This window comes from Scylla paramamosain, chromosome 8, assembly GCF_035594125.1.
Source record: "Scylla paramamosain isolate STU-SP2022 chromosome 8, ASM3559412v1, whole genome shotgun sequence".
Taxonomy (NCBI): domain Eukaryota; kingdom Metazoa; phylum Arthropoda; class Malacostraca; order Decapoda; family Portunidae; genus Scylla; species Scylla paramamosain.
The window spans coordinates 17,287,120-17,304,539 of NC_087158.1; the positions used below are offsets into that span (position 1 = coordinate 17,287,120).

The window sequence follows — 17,420 nt, forward strand, 5'->3', positions numbered from 1 at the left end:
TTATTATCATGTTATCTATTTATTTTTTTTCACAAGCGACTAACAGTTGTTGGCCTACATTTTATTCTTAATTGAAGAAACACAACAACACCCTTTGTAGAGACTCTTCACGTGAACCTCACTAGACTTGTTACTCGTTGATGAATAGAGACCAAGGGGAAACAAACAAACAACTGTCTTTCTGTCAGCCTTTGGTAAAATATTTCGGTCTTTATAACCGGCTTACCGTCAGCAGCTGTTTACTCCAATGCTGCTCAAATTCTATTCATCCAAACTGCAATATAAAAATATATATCATAGCCTTCAGAAATGAAGCCAGTGAGGTGTTCGTTTCAAATCCGGTCTGAAACGAATTATTTAAAAACACACGTCCTGTTTTACTGTTACGTAATTATTATTTTAAATTCAGAAGTGGCTAGCAAGCTCAAATGTGTCCAGGCTTATGGACAACAATGATATGGAGATGAAATAATTATTACATTCTCAAAAAGAACCTTAAGTGAATTGACGTGGTTCTGGTCAGCCCATCGCTGAGGCATCTGGCCGCGCCTGTCGCGAGTCCCTGCTGACTTCTCTCATCATATTCATTAGGAGGCCACTCCCATTAACCCTGCTTATTCCAGTACTGACGTCCCTATTCTGGCTTCGGTGCCTCTGCAAAGAACGGTGATGCCTGTACAGTGGCGGCTTCCTTAACCGTGCCAACATCTTGGTCACGTGTGAATAATGACATTTTCAGACTTTTTGTTTTTCATCTTACGATGACACCGAGTTCTTTTCTCCTTCTTCTGACTTTGCTCTTCGTGTGTCTCGGACTTCATTTCCGCGGGATGTTTTCCTCCATCTCGTCTGTTTGTTTACCTTCATTCTTATGGTTGCCTGTGTATTTTGTTTTCAGGTGGATGTTCTTTTCCTCCAACCAGCCTCATTCCCCCTCTCCACGACAGACAAATTTTGTTTTGCTACTCAAATCTGTGAGTTTGAAGCTCTATATTGAAGCGTTTTTTAAAATGCACTTCACTATCTTATGACGCGGAACATAAGCAAATATTTTAATTCAATGTGTGCACTTAAGTAAGATCATACATTAATCCGACTGCCTCAGATATTCTTAATGATACCCAAAAATGAAAATAGTGCTGGCTAATGTACATTTTTGTTGGGTGAGCAACATTTAACATGAACGTCTGACTTCTGATCTCTGTAAAATTTATGATTGGGGCAGAGCAAACTTAGTACTGTTCAGTGCCTCAAAAACTCAATTTCTCCATCTATCAACTCGACACAACCTTCCAGACAACTAACCCCTCTTCTACACTGAACATCATCGGTCTGTCCTTTACTTATAATCTAAACTGGCAACTTCACTTTTCATCTCTAGCTAAAACAGCTTCTATGAAATCAGGTGTTCAGAGATGTCTCTGCCAGTTTTTTCATCATTCCAGCTGCTAACTCTGTACAGGAGCCTTATCCGTCCATGTATGAAGTATGCTTCATACATTCCACTCATACCGCCCTTCTAGACAGGCTGGAATCAAAAGCTTTTCGTCTCATCAACTCCTCTCTTCTAATTGACTGTTTTCAGCCTCTTTCTCATCGACGCATTGTTGCATCTCTTGCTATCTTCTACCGCTATTTTCATGCTAACTGCTCTTCTGATCTTGCTAACTGCATGCCTCCCCTTCTCCCGCGGCCTCGCTGCACAAGACTTTCTTCTTTCTCTCACTCCTATTCTGTCCACCTCACTAATGCAAGAGTTAACCAGTATTCTCAGTCATTTATCCCTTTCTCTGGTAAACTCTGGAACTCCCTGCCTGCTTCTGTATTTCCACCTTCTTATGACTTGAATTCCTTCAAGAGGAAGGTTTCAAGACATTTATCCTTCAATTTTTGACTACCGCTTTGGACCCTATTTGGGGATCGGCATCTCAGTGGGACTTTTTATTTTATTTTATTTTTTTTTATTGGATTTCTGTTGCCCTTGGCCGGTGTCTCTCCTAAAAAAAAAAAAAAAAAAAAAAAAAAAAGCGGTGTTCAAGAAGTGAGAGGTCCAAGGAAACTGGAGGCCTTGCAACAGAGGCTAGCCCAGATTCAAGAATAAAGGCTACTGTGCGTAGTTTTAAACTCCACCCAATGTCAAGAGGAAGTCGAAAAAAGAGTGTCTATGGAAAACCTTCTACTCAGACTAACACACTCCCACGTGTCCTCACCGCCTTTACACCTTCCCTTGCTGGGCTCAGAGGCAACGCCTGTAAGGGCATAGGTAACTTTAAACATTCATACATCGCCAAAGTAGGTCAAGTAAACATATGTATAACACACACACACACACACACACACACACACACACACACACACGCACACACACACACAATTCGACACTCTCTCTCTCTCTCTCTCTCTCTCTCTCTCTCTCTCTCTCTCTCTCTCTCTCTCTCTCTCACCTCCACAATATCCCAGGTGCCAGATTTCCAGTAGTCAGAGAGATCGACGAAGTCCTTGTCGTTGTAAAGGGACAGAGAAACCTGGTCCCCATTAAATGTCCACGAGCCAAACTTCATGAGACACGTCTGCTGGTCAAAGGGGAAGTAGGTCACGTCGATGGTGCACGAGCTCTGTGGAGAGAGGAAATGTATCGCTAAAGTGGAGATACTGAATTTGATCAGTAATAAGTTACCTGCACACTTGTGTAAGTGTTAGATAAATATTGGTCTGTGACAGTGTATCTGGCCAAAGCTCTCCGTCCCCTATTGATCATTGGTGTACGCCCTTGTTCTGCTATAATATATATATATATATATATATATATATATATATATATATATATATATATATATATATATATATATATATATATATATATATATATATATATATATATATGCGCAAGTACAAAGAAGAAGAAGAAGAAGAAGAAGAAGAAGAAGAAAAAAGAAGATGAAAAAGAAGAAGACACGGAATCAACTCTTTTAAAACATTGTGATTTAATAATCAGACAATGTCATGTCCCCCATGTACTATGGATACATCCTTCCACACCACACTATACGTTGCATAGTCCCTGAAGTGTGGCGCCCACATACTCGCACACCATCCAGCTTGTGTATGTTTCTCCTCCATTAATTTGTCACAGTTTCATTGTCGGCCGCTGCTGCCTGTCCGTCCTACTCGCTGTGCCAGGCCTGCTCGGGACTATTATGGGGCAGCGAAATCTCAGGTGCTCAGGATTTCGTGAGCCGTGCAGAGATTAGGCTCATTATTTCACTTTGCACAGTTTGACATTTTTTTTGGGCGGGAATCCTTTCGCTTCGTGCCGGCGTGACAGCCCGGGGTGCAGCACAGGAGTGTCAGCTTCGTTACAAACATTGACGCCACACGCACACTGGCAACGACAGTAACAACAGCACGTAAAGAAATGATTCGCTACGCCAAGACCAATCACAGCTCCCTTAACGGTCAGCTGAAGGAGACATCATCAGGCGTGGGCGGTGCCGTTCTGAAGCCAGTGTAGGCGCAGAACAGGACCTGTGTGTTACTTTATCTTTAACGCACGCCACGCTCTCATTCCTCTGATAGCACCACCTCACTGCAACCAACGTCTCCTTTAAACATGTGCACACTTATTATTATCATTATTATTATTATTATTATTATTATTATTATTATTATTATTATTATTATTATTATTATTATTATTTATTTACTGTTAGGGTGCTGCAGTGGTTCCGAACAGCAGTCACTCACACTCTCTCTCTCTCTCTCTCTCTCTCTCTCTCTCTCTCACACTCTCTCTCTCTCTCTCTCTCTCTCTCTCTCTCACGCTTTAATTTTGGTGATAAGAAGAAATCCAAAAATAGTTACCTGCTTCACGTGAAAAAAATAATAATAATAAGAGAAAACACCAGTACATACATGGTACTCTATATTCAAACAGTTAGATTATTGACCTTTGTAATCCCGCGATCAACTGTATTTAAATTCATAGACCCAGCTCAGGTACAGCCTTTATTGTCGGGATATTTGCGACAGCTCCCTCTTAGTAGATACTCGTACTTTTAAGCACAGTATTTGTTAATGGTTATCGTACATAGTGAGTATTAAACCTTTGATTGTTGATGCCAGCACGACACTTACCAGGCACCGCTTTGGAGTAAACTTAGACGATTTTACCGAGTAAAGGTAAAACTACAAATTCGAACTCAATCACTCCTCTTCCTATGAGAACTGCGAAAGAGTAAATAGGTAGTTTTGCGGGTCTCTCTCTCTCTCTCTCTCTCTCTCTCTCTCTCTCTCTCTCTCTCTCTCTCTCTCCATACTCGTACATGCATACACATACATACATACATACATACATGCATACATACATACATACATACACATGCATTCATATATACATATACATACATACACAGGCCATGTCGTAAATCAGTGTGAGCCATAATTTGGTAAGGGATACCAGGCAACAGCTGGCGCCTCCTCCTCCTCCTCCTCCTCCTCTCTCTCTCTCTCTCTCTCTCTCTCTCTCTCTCTCTCCGCGTGCCGGCAGACGTGAGAAACTATGGTGGTTTATCATCGAAACTGTTATGAATAAAAGCCGATGGACGGGTGACAGCCACACTGGAGCAAGAATGGTAATTAATCCTTATGGAGACACAATATGAATGGCAGGCCGCAATGGCATCCACGTGTCGAGGCGCCCTCTCAGCAGGCTTAACATAACTAGGCCACTCAGCCAGAGTAACAGTTCCCCTTCCCCTCTCTGGGTGAGCCACACACTTGCAGGGCCACTTAGAGAGCTGAACAACTCTCAGCAGCGGGGCGAGGTTAATATAATGGTTCTGTGTCAAAGGAGTCGAGGAATATACGAAGAAAGTCATTATAGTGCTCGCCTTCTCTTGGTTCACCTTTCAAGCCTCACTACTATGCTCTTTTCACTTCATTATTATTTGAGATTTTATATTAAGTACTTTATTATGAGTCGAGACTTCCAGTAGGCCTCGCCGTGGAGTGTTGGGCCGGTTAGACAATTAGGCGTGTGTGAAGGGACGCATAGGGGCGGCAGAATATGGGCGGCTGCTGCTGAAAACTATATGTGATTATTTCTACAAGTATATCATGATGTCAAGTAGTAAGAACCAGAGGGCTGTAAGAGAAGGTTGAGTATATTTATGTATAAGTACGACAGGTGGAGAAAGATGTATGTATGCCTATGCACTGTCATGCAGGGATTTCTGATTAATGCAATTTCCCTTAATGTTCCTTAATGTTATGTTCTTGTATGGGAGTGCACACTAAATGTGTGAATGAATCATTCAGCAATAGGAGATTCCATTCACACGTGGAAGTGCACACTAAATTTATGTTTTGATAATCAGTGAAAGAATGAGACAGCAATAGGTCATCCAGCAATAGGAGATTAAATTAACTAAATTTGTGTTTGGAACTCAGTGATGGTTACGTCATCTAGCCGTAGGATACAACATTTACACTTTAAAAATAGAATCTACGGTGAAACAACGTGAACAGAGTCGTATTTCCTGAAGCTGTCCTTCCTTACGCGGTGGAGTTTTTTTGGGATGGACAGCGGTACCTGTGCACGGTGACTCACCTGGTAGATGGCAGGCGGCACCCACAGCACCTCGCCGTGTGGGTAAATCAGCACGTTACTCTTGTAGCGAACCTCGTAGTTCCCATCGGCGCTGTGGGTGAAGAGACGTTAGTAGGGTATAGATTCGCTCACACACACACACACACACACACACACACACACACACACACACACACACACACACACACACACACACACCTGGATTTTCAAGACTGTTTCTCTTGTAAATAATGTAGAAATCTTTAATTAATCTGTCACTAGAACCATAAAAACATTCTTAAGAGCCGGTATAGCTTCTACTAGATCTTTTTGAAAGTAGTGGAGGTGAGGCGCAAAAATGTTTCAGAATTATAGTTTGGAGGATCAAGTTAAAAACTGTGAGGGCGAGACGCTGATACAACACCTGGAGCCGCCTAATCTCGCCTGACCGTGTTGTGTGCGGGAGTCAAATAGCTATGACTGTGAAGGACACTTTTCCACCAGAACCTTCTCCCTTCCCTAAACCTCTCTACGCCCCTTACTTATTCTATAATGGGTATTTTAATATTTGTTTATTTTTCCTTCCAGATATTATCCTACATTTTTTTTTAATACATATCTAACCATTCACCGAGCCTAACGTGACCAAGTAGCTTACCTAACCTAACCGAACCTAACTTAACCGAACCTCACCTGACCGAGCATAACTTAACCTAACTTTAACTAAGCTAACGTAACACAGCACGACTTAACTCAATCTAACGTAACCTAACGAAACCTATCCAAACTTAGCCAGTGACAACGATGGTTTCGGTTATCACACCATAGTGGTGTAAATTATATCCAGGGAAGAAAATGATCACTGGAATTAATGTCAAGAGGGGAAATATTACAGTGGGGGCTGGAGGGAGTCTGTCAGGGAGGAAAATGTCAGGCGGGGAAGGAGCCAAGGAGGAATATGACCGCAGGCTAGAATGGTAATAACGGTGATAATATAAGTAGTAGTAATAACGGTGGTGGTAGTGGTGCTGGTAATGGTGGTGGTAGTGGTAGTAGTAGTAGTAGTAGTAGTAGCTGTTATTGTTGTTGTTGTTGTTGTTGTTGTTGTAATAATAGTACAAAATCTCCCCCTTACCCTTTCTTCTCCATCCGCCATATTCCTCACATTCATCTCCCTTTACTTGTCTTCATCCTCCTCCTCCTCTTCCTCCTCCTCCTCCTCCTCCTCCTCCTCCACCTGCAGTCCCCCCTTCCCCAACCCACCTCCTGCCCGAGGGCCCCGCGCACGCATCCCCGCCCTCTTCACCTGTCTGCTGCGGATTCCGAAGTTCCCGAAGAGCCGCGTCCCCCCCTCGGCGCTTCATCAATAATTTAAGATGGTGAAAATAGTAGTAATAGTAATAAAAAAAAATGATGATGATGATGATGATGATGATGATGATGATGATGATGATGATTATGCTGATGATGATGATGATGATGGTGATGATGATGACGATAATGATAACAACAACAACAACAACAACAACAACAACGACAACGACAACAACAACCAATAATAATAATAATAATAATAATAATAATAATAATAATATAATAATAATAATAATAATAATAATAATAATAATAATAATCTTTGTCTTTTCGATAATAAGGATGATCGTGATACTAAAAAAAACGATAATAATATTGATAAAAAAAATAAAAATAATGAAAATAATTCTTCTTTCAGATGTACTTGGACTTAATGTATAATTTTCTCTTCTAGATATATTTCGTAGCCGTTAAGAAATTGAGAGAGAGAGAGAGAGAGAGAGAGAGAGAGAGAGAGAGAGAGAGAGAGAGAGGAGAGAGAGAGAGGGAGAGAGAGAGAGAGAGAAGAGAGATGAGAGAGAAGAGAGGAGGGGGGGGTGAAGCCAGGAAACACCAAGTACACTATGAAGGGTTTATGTTACAGACTCAGTTATCAGGTTGTCAGTGATGAGCCATTAAGGAGATTTAAAAGATTAGATATATTTATGAATGAAGATGATAAGTGGAAATAGGTAGGTAGGCAGGGTAGGTACGTTTCATGCAGGGATTGTTACGTTCTACAGCCAGCTTTAATCTTTAAACTAAGTAGAAATTGCAAAAATCTGTTCTTTTTAATGCTCTTCTTTCTTGTAAATGCTTATAAATATTTCATGCATTGCTTTTGGTGTTGTTAACTGTTTCGTGTGAGAGGGTTAAGTTAGGTTAGATTATTGATTAAAAACGGGAAAATCGGTGATGGCATTGTTCCTCGAGGAGCCAAAGACATACTCATAAAATTACTAAGTTACATATATGTCGTGCTTAACTTGATTTGCAGCTACAGCGTGCGGGATGTACGGCTGCACGAGACGGGGTTTCGGTCCGGATGCATGGGATTCCAACCCTTGATTCGCTGGATTCGAACATTTCTTATAGGAGCACTTTATGATAGCAAGCTTCATTCCGCTCACTCGCATTTTGACTTACTTTTCTAATGTTACTTTTGTGTGTGTGTGTGTGTGTGTGTGTGTGTGTGTGTGTGTGTGTGTGTGTGTGTGTGAGAGAGCGAGAGAGAGAGAGAGAGAGAGAGAGAGAGAGAGAGAGAGAGAGAGAGAGAGACAGAGAGAGAGAGAGAGAGAGAGAGAGAGAGAGAGAGAGAGAGAGAGAGAGAGAGAGAGAGAGAGAGAGAGAGAGAATGACAGTGAAAATAGTTAGTCAGCCTTACAGAAACAGATGGATAGGAAGAAACAGACATGGAGTCTACACACACACACACACACACACACACTATGATCGGCCCTACAGTTCCCGACCGTGGCAGCGTTCGCCACCATTTTCCTTAAGCTTAAAGCGAGGCCTCTTGGAAGGCTGGGTTGAGGGGAGGAGCAACTTACGTATATCCCGCTGGAAGGAGGGGGAGAGAGAGGCAGAGGCAGTCAGGGTGGAAAAAGAGGAGAGAAAAAGATGAAAAGGTTGTAAGAGAGAGAGAGAGAGAGAGGAGAGAGAGAGAGAGAGAGAGAGAGAGAGAGAGAGAGAGAGAGAGAGAGAGAGAAGAGAGAGAGAGAGAGAGAGAGAGAGAGATTTGAGGTGAACGAGCAGGAAGAAATGGGAAAGACGGATGGAAATATTTGAGTAAAGTTGCCCAGGTCTGGTGAAGATAATAATAGCAATAAAATATTAAATTCCCGTGGAGAGAGTAAAGACGGGCACACAGAAATAGAGAAAGGCTTAGTTGTGCACAGTGACGGTCAGTATTTGAGTCACATACCACACTTGATTCCACTTTGTTTCATATTCTTTCTCAGTCTTAAGTCGTCTGATATGTTGACAATATCTACGTGCAGCATCCCAGCATAACTCACAGGACATAGGACCATTTTCTGAAACAACCGCTGCGCCGGCAACTCCACTACATTGAAAGGCTCTAGGCGAAGTTACATGGTTTTTCGAGTTATTTCATGGTTCTAGTGACATACCAACAATATTTCTACATTATTAACGGGAGAAACACCCTTGAAGACCCGATTAATCATTTCTGTGGTCTTTGAAAATAGTCGTGGTGAGAGAGAAAAGCGTCTCTGAACATGGGCCTTGACTGAGGTAGAAGATGTAACAGTGGAAGTGAGGGAGGCTAGTTAATATACTGTGACTCTGACCGCGCAGGAATAAACTCCATATTGTGAGACGCTGTTATTTTCTATTTATTTTTAGAAGGAAAATTTTCAAAGGTCACAGAAATGAGTCGTCCGATTTTCACGTATATTTCTTTTTCCGTTAGAGATGCGGAATCCTTGTCGCCAAAGCATCACTAGAATCATAAAAGAAAAAAAAAAAGATAGAAAACCTTAATCATTTCTACTGCAGCCTGTTTAACGTGGTCGAAATAAGACAGTATGTAGAGTGTTAGCAATTACTGGTCTACGAACGACGAGATTATGAATGAAAGAAGAAAAAACTGATCATAGAAGCAAGAAAATAACGGAGCGTAATATTTTAGGAAAACTCTTTTAACCGCGAAGGTAGGAAAGAAAAGAAAGCCGAGAATATATGAGAGAGAGAGAGAGAGAGAGAGAGAGAGAGAGAGAGAGAGAGAGAGAGAGAGAGAGAGAGAGAGAGAGAAAACCTCGGAAGTGGAAACAGACCCACAACACCAGAAGAGGCGTAGAGCCGTAGAACCAGGTTTACTGATACACCATTGGGAGACACGACAAAGCTTTAACACGGTTCGCTGGACAGAAGTGGCTGCTCTCTCTCTCTCTCTCTCTCTCTCTCTCTCTCTCTCTCTCTCTCTCTCTCTCCCTCAATGGCCCGTAGAGGGAGAAACAGCACAGATGGCCCGGTTCACTGTTCCTTTCTGGGGTGCGGAGTGCAAAGCTGTGATTTTGAAAGCGTGTTCGTGTCGCCTGCGTGGGAAAATAAGAAGGAAGAAAGAAGGGTGTGTATATTCTTTCGTCAGTCAGTGGCTGGGATATTCCTGGGAGTTTAATATGTATGTATGTATGTATGTATGTATGTATGTATGTATGTATGTATGTGGTTTGTGTATCTATGATGTACTGTTTCCTTTCAAATCGTGGTCGTAGGTTTATTGGTGGTTGGAGTGTGTGTGTGTGTGTGTGTGTGTGTGTGTGTGTGTGTGTGTGTGTGTGTGTGTGTGTGTGTGTGTGTGTGTGTGTGTGTGTGTGTGTGTGTGTGTGTGTGTCAGTGATTGCAGCGATTTATTCCAGGAAGTCTCTCTCTCTCTCTCTCTCTCTCTCTCTCTCTCTCTCTCTCTCTCTCTCTCTCTCTCTCTCTCTCTCTCTCTCTGACACACACAAGGAAGCATCACCTACTCGTATGTACTTACTTGTTGAATAATACAATGTCAGGCTTCCACACTTTGTCCGGGGGAAGGCGAAGCACTTTGATGCCACCGTAGTCAGCCGCGTCCCACCTCAGCTGGTAGTCCCTCCACACCTGCAGGAGGGAATGGGGTGGTGAGATTCATAAGAACATAAGGACATAGGAACATAAGGTAAGCTGTAGGAAGTTAGAAGGTTTCCACGTGTCGGTAGTCCCTGTATGATCCATAAATAACATGTACATTTGTCAAACTGTCAAAATTTTTTTGCACCGACTTGATAACCGAGTCTATTTAATTCATCCACTGTTTTTTTTGAGAACCGTTTTCTTTGAGAATATATCAGTAAGGAAGGATAAAGGTACATAACATTTTTTTTATGTACTACCAACCTGATAGCTGTCGCATTTTTTTATAACCATTTCCTTCGAAAATAAATCAGCGGGGAATGATAAAAAAAAAAGACAGACATTTGAATCGCACAAGAAGTCTCACCATTAAAGCCTTTAACGAATAATTACTATACTCTCCTGTTGACTCTAAGAGAAGAGGGAGGAAAGATCACGGACATCCTCGTGGTGGGAACATTTAGGTACTACTCGTGTTCCTGCTTGATCTATCTTCCCCTCAGGCTGTGGTCTATCCAGCTGCCATCTGGGAACCGCTGATAAACCACTAATCTGACCCTGACTTAAGCTCCTGGAAATGAGGGAGTTGTGAGACGCACCAGCTACTTCTCGTGGGATCTGAGTTGCCTCACATTTCTTCATCAGCAGCTGCAGCAGCAGGAGGAGGAGGAAGAGGAGAAAGAGGAGGAGGAGCAGCAGCAGCAACAGGAATAGGAACAGTAGGAGGAGGGGAAGGAGGAATACAATGGAATACAAAAGAAGACCAAATACCAACATACCTTGAGGTCCTTCCAAGGCTGTTTGGGTAACTATTCTACGCTGTTAGTGGGAAAGACAGGAGGAGATGGAGGTAAAGAGGGAGAAGGAGGAGGAACAGAAAGCTGAAGAAGATAACAGCTGTAGTAATAGTAGTAGTAGTAGTAGTAGTAGTAGTAGTAGTAGTAGTAGTAGTAGTAGTAACAGGAGGAGGAGGAGGAGGAGGAGGAGGAGGAGGAGGAGGAGGAGGAGGAGGAGGAGGAGGAGGAGGAGGAGGAGGAGGAGGAGGAGGAATACAAGGAGGAATACAAAGGAAAGCCAAACAGCAACAGACCTTTTGGTCCTTGCAAGGCTGTTTGGTAACTACTAACTAGCTATAGGGAAGAGAGACAGGACAGCATAGCAGAAGGCTCCTACCCACCCACCAACCCACCACTCCCTCCAGCTTGCGCTGGCATGGAAATAGTTGGGAAAAGTACCATGCAGTATGGAAAAACTGCCATGGAAATTTTCATAGGAAAGGATGAAAGGAAGTTCTACTATTCACCCTACGGTGAACTCTATACGCCTATCTGAAAGTTAATACAAGTTATATTAAAACTGGTGTAGAATAAGAGTTTATTAGTGTATTTAGTAATTATTCGGACTAGGAGGAGGAGGAGGAGGAGGAGGAGGAGGAGGAGGAGGAGGAGGAGGAGGAGGAGGAGAAGGCTAAAAGGCGGAAGAGGAGAAAAGGAGGAGCGGCAACATCGGTATTAATTGCAGGAAGAGAAGGAGGAGGACGAGGGGGAGGAGGAGGAGTAGGAGGAAGAAAAAGAAAACGGGTGAATGATAGAAAGGAATGAAGGCGAACGAGGAGCAAAAACCCACGGTGTGACGCGATGCATTCCTCCGTTCACAGTATTAGTTAATAGTGTTATAGTACAGTGAGGGGTGGGAGTCGCCAGTGGGGGGAGGAATGTGCGGTCAGCTGGGGAATGGCGGCCTTCACGCACCACCCAGCCCATTCCATTCTATCCCCTGGCCGCCCGTGACCGACTGGACGGGAGCCAAGCAGACCCATCCCGAGAACCAACTGACACACTATGCCTTTTGTTGTGGAAATTCCTCCTTTATTACCCGGAGAATGGACGAGAAACATGTTGTGGATATTATTTGGGTTGCGAGTGTGTGATGTGAATGTTACACCATACATTATTCTTTCCAGGTTTGGTATTTTGTATTGAGTGTTTGTTGACTTGTTACTGTGTCCACGCGGATCATGTATCGTAATCTGAGGGTAGTGATGCCTCATGACCTAGCAAAATTGACCTACCGTAACCTAACTTAACCTAACCCAGCTAAACGTCACCTAAACGTCACCTTATTTAATCTAACCAAGCCAGACATGACCTAGCGTAACCTAACTCAGCCAAACTTCACCTGGCGTAACCTAACTTAACTTAACCAAACCAAACTTCACAAAGCATAATCTAACTTAATCTAACCAAACACAATCTAACCAAACTTAACATAACAACCTAAATTAATCTAACTTAGCCTGACATGTACAGTCACGCGAGGGAAGCAATGGTTGTTTTTAGGCACAGGTCACGATCGTAGAGGTGACCCAGAGATGGTTATGCGGACTGGCAAGATAAAAGTCACGGGTTATAATTGCATGTATATTTCTACATATACATGCATTTTATTTGGTAACAGGATGGTTTAGGTGTGTGTGTGTGTGTGTGTGTGTGTGTGTGTGTGTGTGTGTGTGTGTGTGTGTGTGTGTGTGTGTGTGTGTGTGTGTGTGTGTGTGTGTGTGTGTGTGTGTGTGTGTGTGTGTGTGTGCATCCAATACTTGCCATGTAGGTGAAGAGTGTGTGGTTGTTAGCTAGTTGTGTGAACGAGTGAATGAGCGAGACTTGTGTGAGGCATGAATACGTGTATGAGTGAACGAGCTAGGCTTCAGTCATAAGTGTTAAGTTGAAGTGCGCGGCCTGGCGCCGGGAGATCACCTACCTCCAGCCTTCTGTTCACACCTTCTGTGAATAAACACCTGCACTGTTACCTGCGTTTCCTGTGCCCCTGCTGGTCAAGAGTCGAACATGGCGCAGTGAGTAGGATCAGGACAAGGCTGCAGTGGGTACGGCGCAGAATGGAGAAGCAGTTGGAGGCGCTGGCTGCCCTGCTAGCGCGACAGTCGGAGCAGAGTCAGGCTCGCGAGGAGCGTTTAACCCAGCTGCTGGAGAGAGTGGGGACACAAGCTCCCAGTCGCACCACGGCGAGCAATGAAGGCGAAACCACAGCCCGCAGCACGTCTACCCAGGGCGCGAGGTTCCCGACGTCCGCCACCATCATTCCTCACTTAACGGCGTCAGCATCTTTACGTGAGTTCGACACGTGGCGCCATAAGTTTGAAGGATACGTAACCCTCGCCAGGATAGACTGTCTCTCCCTGGCTGAGCAGAGGGCGGCACTCGCTGCTGTCCTAGACGACGAGTGGACCCGTACACTTCGCTACGGGATAAGCTTACCGAGAGACGCGGAGTTAAGAACCATCCTCGATGCAATGTGTGAGTACCTGCGAAGCCAGCGCAACATCATCATGGATAGAAGAGACTTCTACTCCCGCGTGCAAGAAACGCAAGAAGGTTTTGACGACTTTTTATGTGCTGTAAAGGAAATCGCCAATTTCTGTGACTTTTGCGACCAGTGCATAAACCATCAGCTGCGTGACAGAATTGTCGTTGGGACACGAGACGAAGTGGCTCTGAAACGCATGCTGGAAAACAAGAAACTCACCCTTGAAAACGCCATAGATATTTGCAGAGCATCAGAGAGCGCTAACCAGTGTAGTGCAGTACTAAGGGGCGGCTCTCACTCTTCGAGCCATGGTGTGAACGCTGTCTCGAACTACAGGAAGGGCAGTTTCGGGGGCTCAAGCCCCACGGGCTGTTATCGTTGTGGCAAAGATTGTCGCAGTGACAAAAGGGGATGCCAGGCAATAGATAAAGTGTGTCGTAACTGCGGGAAAAGAGGGCATTTTGCGAGTGTATGTCAGCAGACAGTGAGGAAACGACGAGGAGCTTCGAGGAGTTCCTCAACTGTCTCTCCTCATCGCGGTGCAGGCCCGAGGCGGGGAGCCAGTGCCAGTGTATACCAGCTCTTATCAGGCGTATACACAAAGACGGTGACGGCACGACCTGCGCCCCAGGTGCTCATTACCGCCACACATCCCGCTGGAAGAGACAAGATTACGTGGACTCCTGACTCTGGGGCCGAAACGACCGTTATTGGCCTCGACACGGCAACACTCCTTGGAATCCCGCCCTCCAGCTTGGCGCCCGCTGATGGTGATGGACTTTATGCTGCCGGTAATCACCCCCTCACCTGTGTAGGAACTTTCTCGTCGCACTTGCAACTGGGCGACAGGGAAGCTGAGACTGTTGTGAGCGTGGTGAAGGAGGTGAAGGGGGCGCTGCTTAGCTGGTACGATTCCATCGCTCTCGGAATCCTCCCCGAAGATTTTCCGGCTCAAATCCGACCGCTACGCAGGGAAGAACAGCACACCGGCAACAGCTCCATCAAGTACCCGACCGCCTCGCAGCCACCTCTATCTACGCCCACAGAAGTGATCAGCTGGCCTCATTCCTACGACCCACCGCCACAGCAGCGTGCGGGGCACGCTGCTGCTGTGATCAAGGCCTTTCCCAGCGTCTTCGAAGCAAAGGAAGGTTTACGTGCAATGGCTGGTGGATCCATGGCCATCGAGTTGACAGACGACGCTCGACCCTTCGCCGTAACAGCATCTCGTACAATCCCTTACAATTGGCGTGAAGAAATTAAGAGCCAGTTGGAAGAGCTGCTTAACAAGGGAATCATCGAGAGTGTGGACTACCCTACGGCATGGTGCCACCCCATCGTGCCTGTCCCAAAAAAGACATCTGGTGTAAGGCTGTGTGTTGACCTGACACGACTCAACCGTTACGTGAAGAGGCCCGTGTATCCAGTGCGCTCACCTCATGACGCCATCGCCTCGATCGGGACCGGAGCAGTTTGGTTCACCACTCTTGATGCCAAGATGGGGTATTTTCAAGTCCCCATTAGAGAAGAAGACCAGGATTTAACCTGCTTCATAACACCTTGGGGTCGGTACAAGTTTCGGCGAGCGGTTATGGGTCTCGTCTCGTCTGGAGACGAGTATAACCGTCGAGGAGACCAAGCTCTCGGCGACATACCTAACACCATCAAGATCGTGGACGACATCCTGGCCTATGACTCCACCTACAGTGCGCACTTAGCCCATGTCATTCAGATTGTGCGGCGGTGTGACCAGCACGGCATCACTCTCAACCCACAGAAGTTTACATTCGCGGAAAGAGTGGTAGATTACTGTGGTTACTCTGTTTCTGGACAAGGCTACACGACAGACTCAAAGAAAGTTAAGGCAATCTCTGACTTCCCACGACCACAGCACATCACCGACTTACGATCATTCATGGGTCTTACAAACCAGCTTGGAAGCTTTTCTCCTGCTGTGGCTGCAGCTGCACAACCCTCAGAGATCTCTTACGCCCGAAGAACAGTTGGTGCTGGTCTCCTAACCATGAAGAGGCGTTTGAGAAGGTGAAACAGTGTCTCGTCAGCCCACCTGTCTTGGCATACTTCGACCCATCATTACCAACGATGCTACAGACTGACGCCTCAAGGATGCACGGATTTGGATTCGTTCTCCTGCAGAAGCACAGTGACCAGTGGAAGATGGTGCAATGCGGGTCAAGATTTGTTACAGACACAGAGAGCCGCTATGCAGTAATAGAGTTGGAAATGGCTGCAATCGTCTGGGCAGTCAGGAAATGTGGCACCTACCTGAAAGGACTCCCTCACTTCGATCTAGTGCTCGACCACCGCCCGCTGATACCTCTCCTCAATAGCAAGTTGTTGGGAGAAATAGAGAACCTGCGGCTGCAGCGCATGAGGGAGAAGCTTGCTCAGTATTCTTTCACAGCAAGCTGGCAAAAGGGATCGACACACTGTGTGCCCGACGCCCTCTCACGTGCTCCAGTACAGGACCCAGTGGAGGAAGAGGATGCTGCTACTTCTGGTGACCTCGACCCTCTCCACTCAGCGGTCATCTCAGCGTTATCTGCCACCAATGAGGACGGCGTCCGCTTAGCACCACTCCAGGATCAGACTGTGGAAATGGTACGTGCCGCAGCAGCAAGAGACGGGGAGTACTGCTTGCTCAAGAACGTCATCATCGAGGGCTTCCCTGATCATTGCCACGACCTCGATCACCGCTTGCGTACGTACTGGCCGGTGCGCAGTCTGCTGGCCGTAGACGACGACCTGGTGGTTTACGGGCCGAGGCTTCTTATTCCTCACAGCCTCCGCCGAGAAACACTAGAGCGACTCCATGACAGTCATCAGGGGATGGAGCGCACCAAGCGACGGGCCCGACAAACGGTGTACTGGCCTGGTATGGACAGAGACGTTGAGAACGTCGTTTCTGGATGCTCACTATGCCGTCCACTCCTACCAAGCCAAGCCAACGAACCTCTCTGGCAGGACACGGACACACCCAGCAGGGTGTTTGAGTCAGTTTCTGCAGACTACTTCCACGCAGCAGGCCGTACATACCTCGTGTATGTAGATCGCTTGTCTGGATGGCCTCACGTGTCTGCATGCTCACGTCCAGCATCGGCTGATCAGCTCGTTCGTGTCCTTCGGGGTGTGTTCGCCGACACGGGCGTGCCTGTTCTCCTGAGGACTGACGGTGGACCGCAGTTCACTTCTTCATCGGTACGGCGCTTCCTGGCTCGATGGGGGTGGAGCATCGTGTATCTTCACCTCATTATCCACGCTCCAATGGTCACGCCGAGGCAGCGGTCAAGTCCGTGAAGAAGCTGATCCTCACGACCACACAGCAGGGACACCTGGACGAGGATGCGTTCGCTCGCGGGTTGCTGGAACTGCGCAACACTCCGAGGGCGGAAGGGCGATCACCAGCACAAGTCCTCTTCGGTCATCCTATGAGGTCCTGTGTCCCGGCTCATCATCGCTCATACGCTCAGCAGTGGCAGCGCGCTGCTGATGAGTGCGACGCCAAGGCAGA

The 17,420-nt window shown here is 45.8% G+C and overlaps 1 protein-coding gene across 1 annotated transcript in view; it reads right to left on the bottom strand.

The window, feature by feature from the left end:
- LOC135102889 (acetylcholine receptor subunit beta-like 1) overlaps positions 1 to 17,420 on the bottom strand; it is a 124,075-nt gene that overhangs the window by 8,328 nt on the left and 98,327 nt on the right. Inside the window, 3 exon segments of the mRNA XM_064008493.1 lie at positions 2,445 to 2,615; positions 5,609 to 5,699; positions 10,446 to 10,555. Coding sequence (XP_063864563.1) covers positions 2,445 to 2,615; positions 5,609 to 5,699; positions 10,446 to 10,555 — 372 coding nt within the window.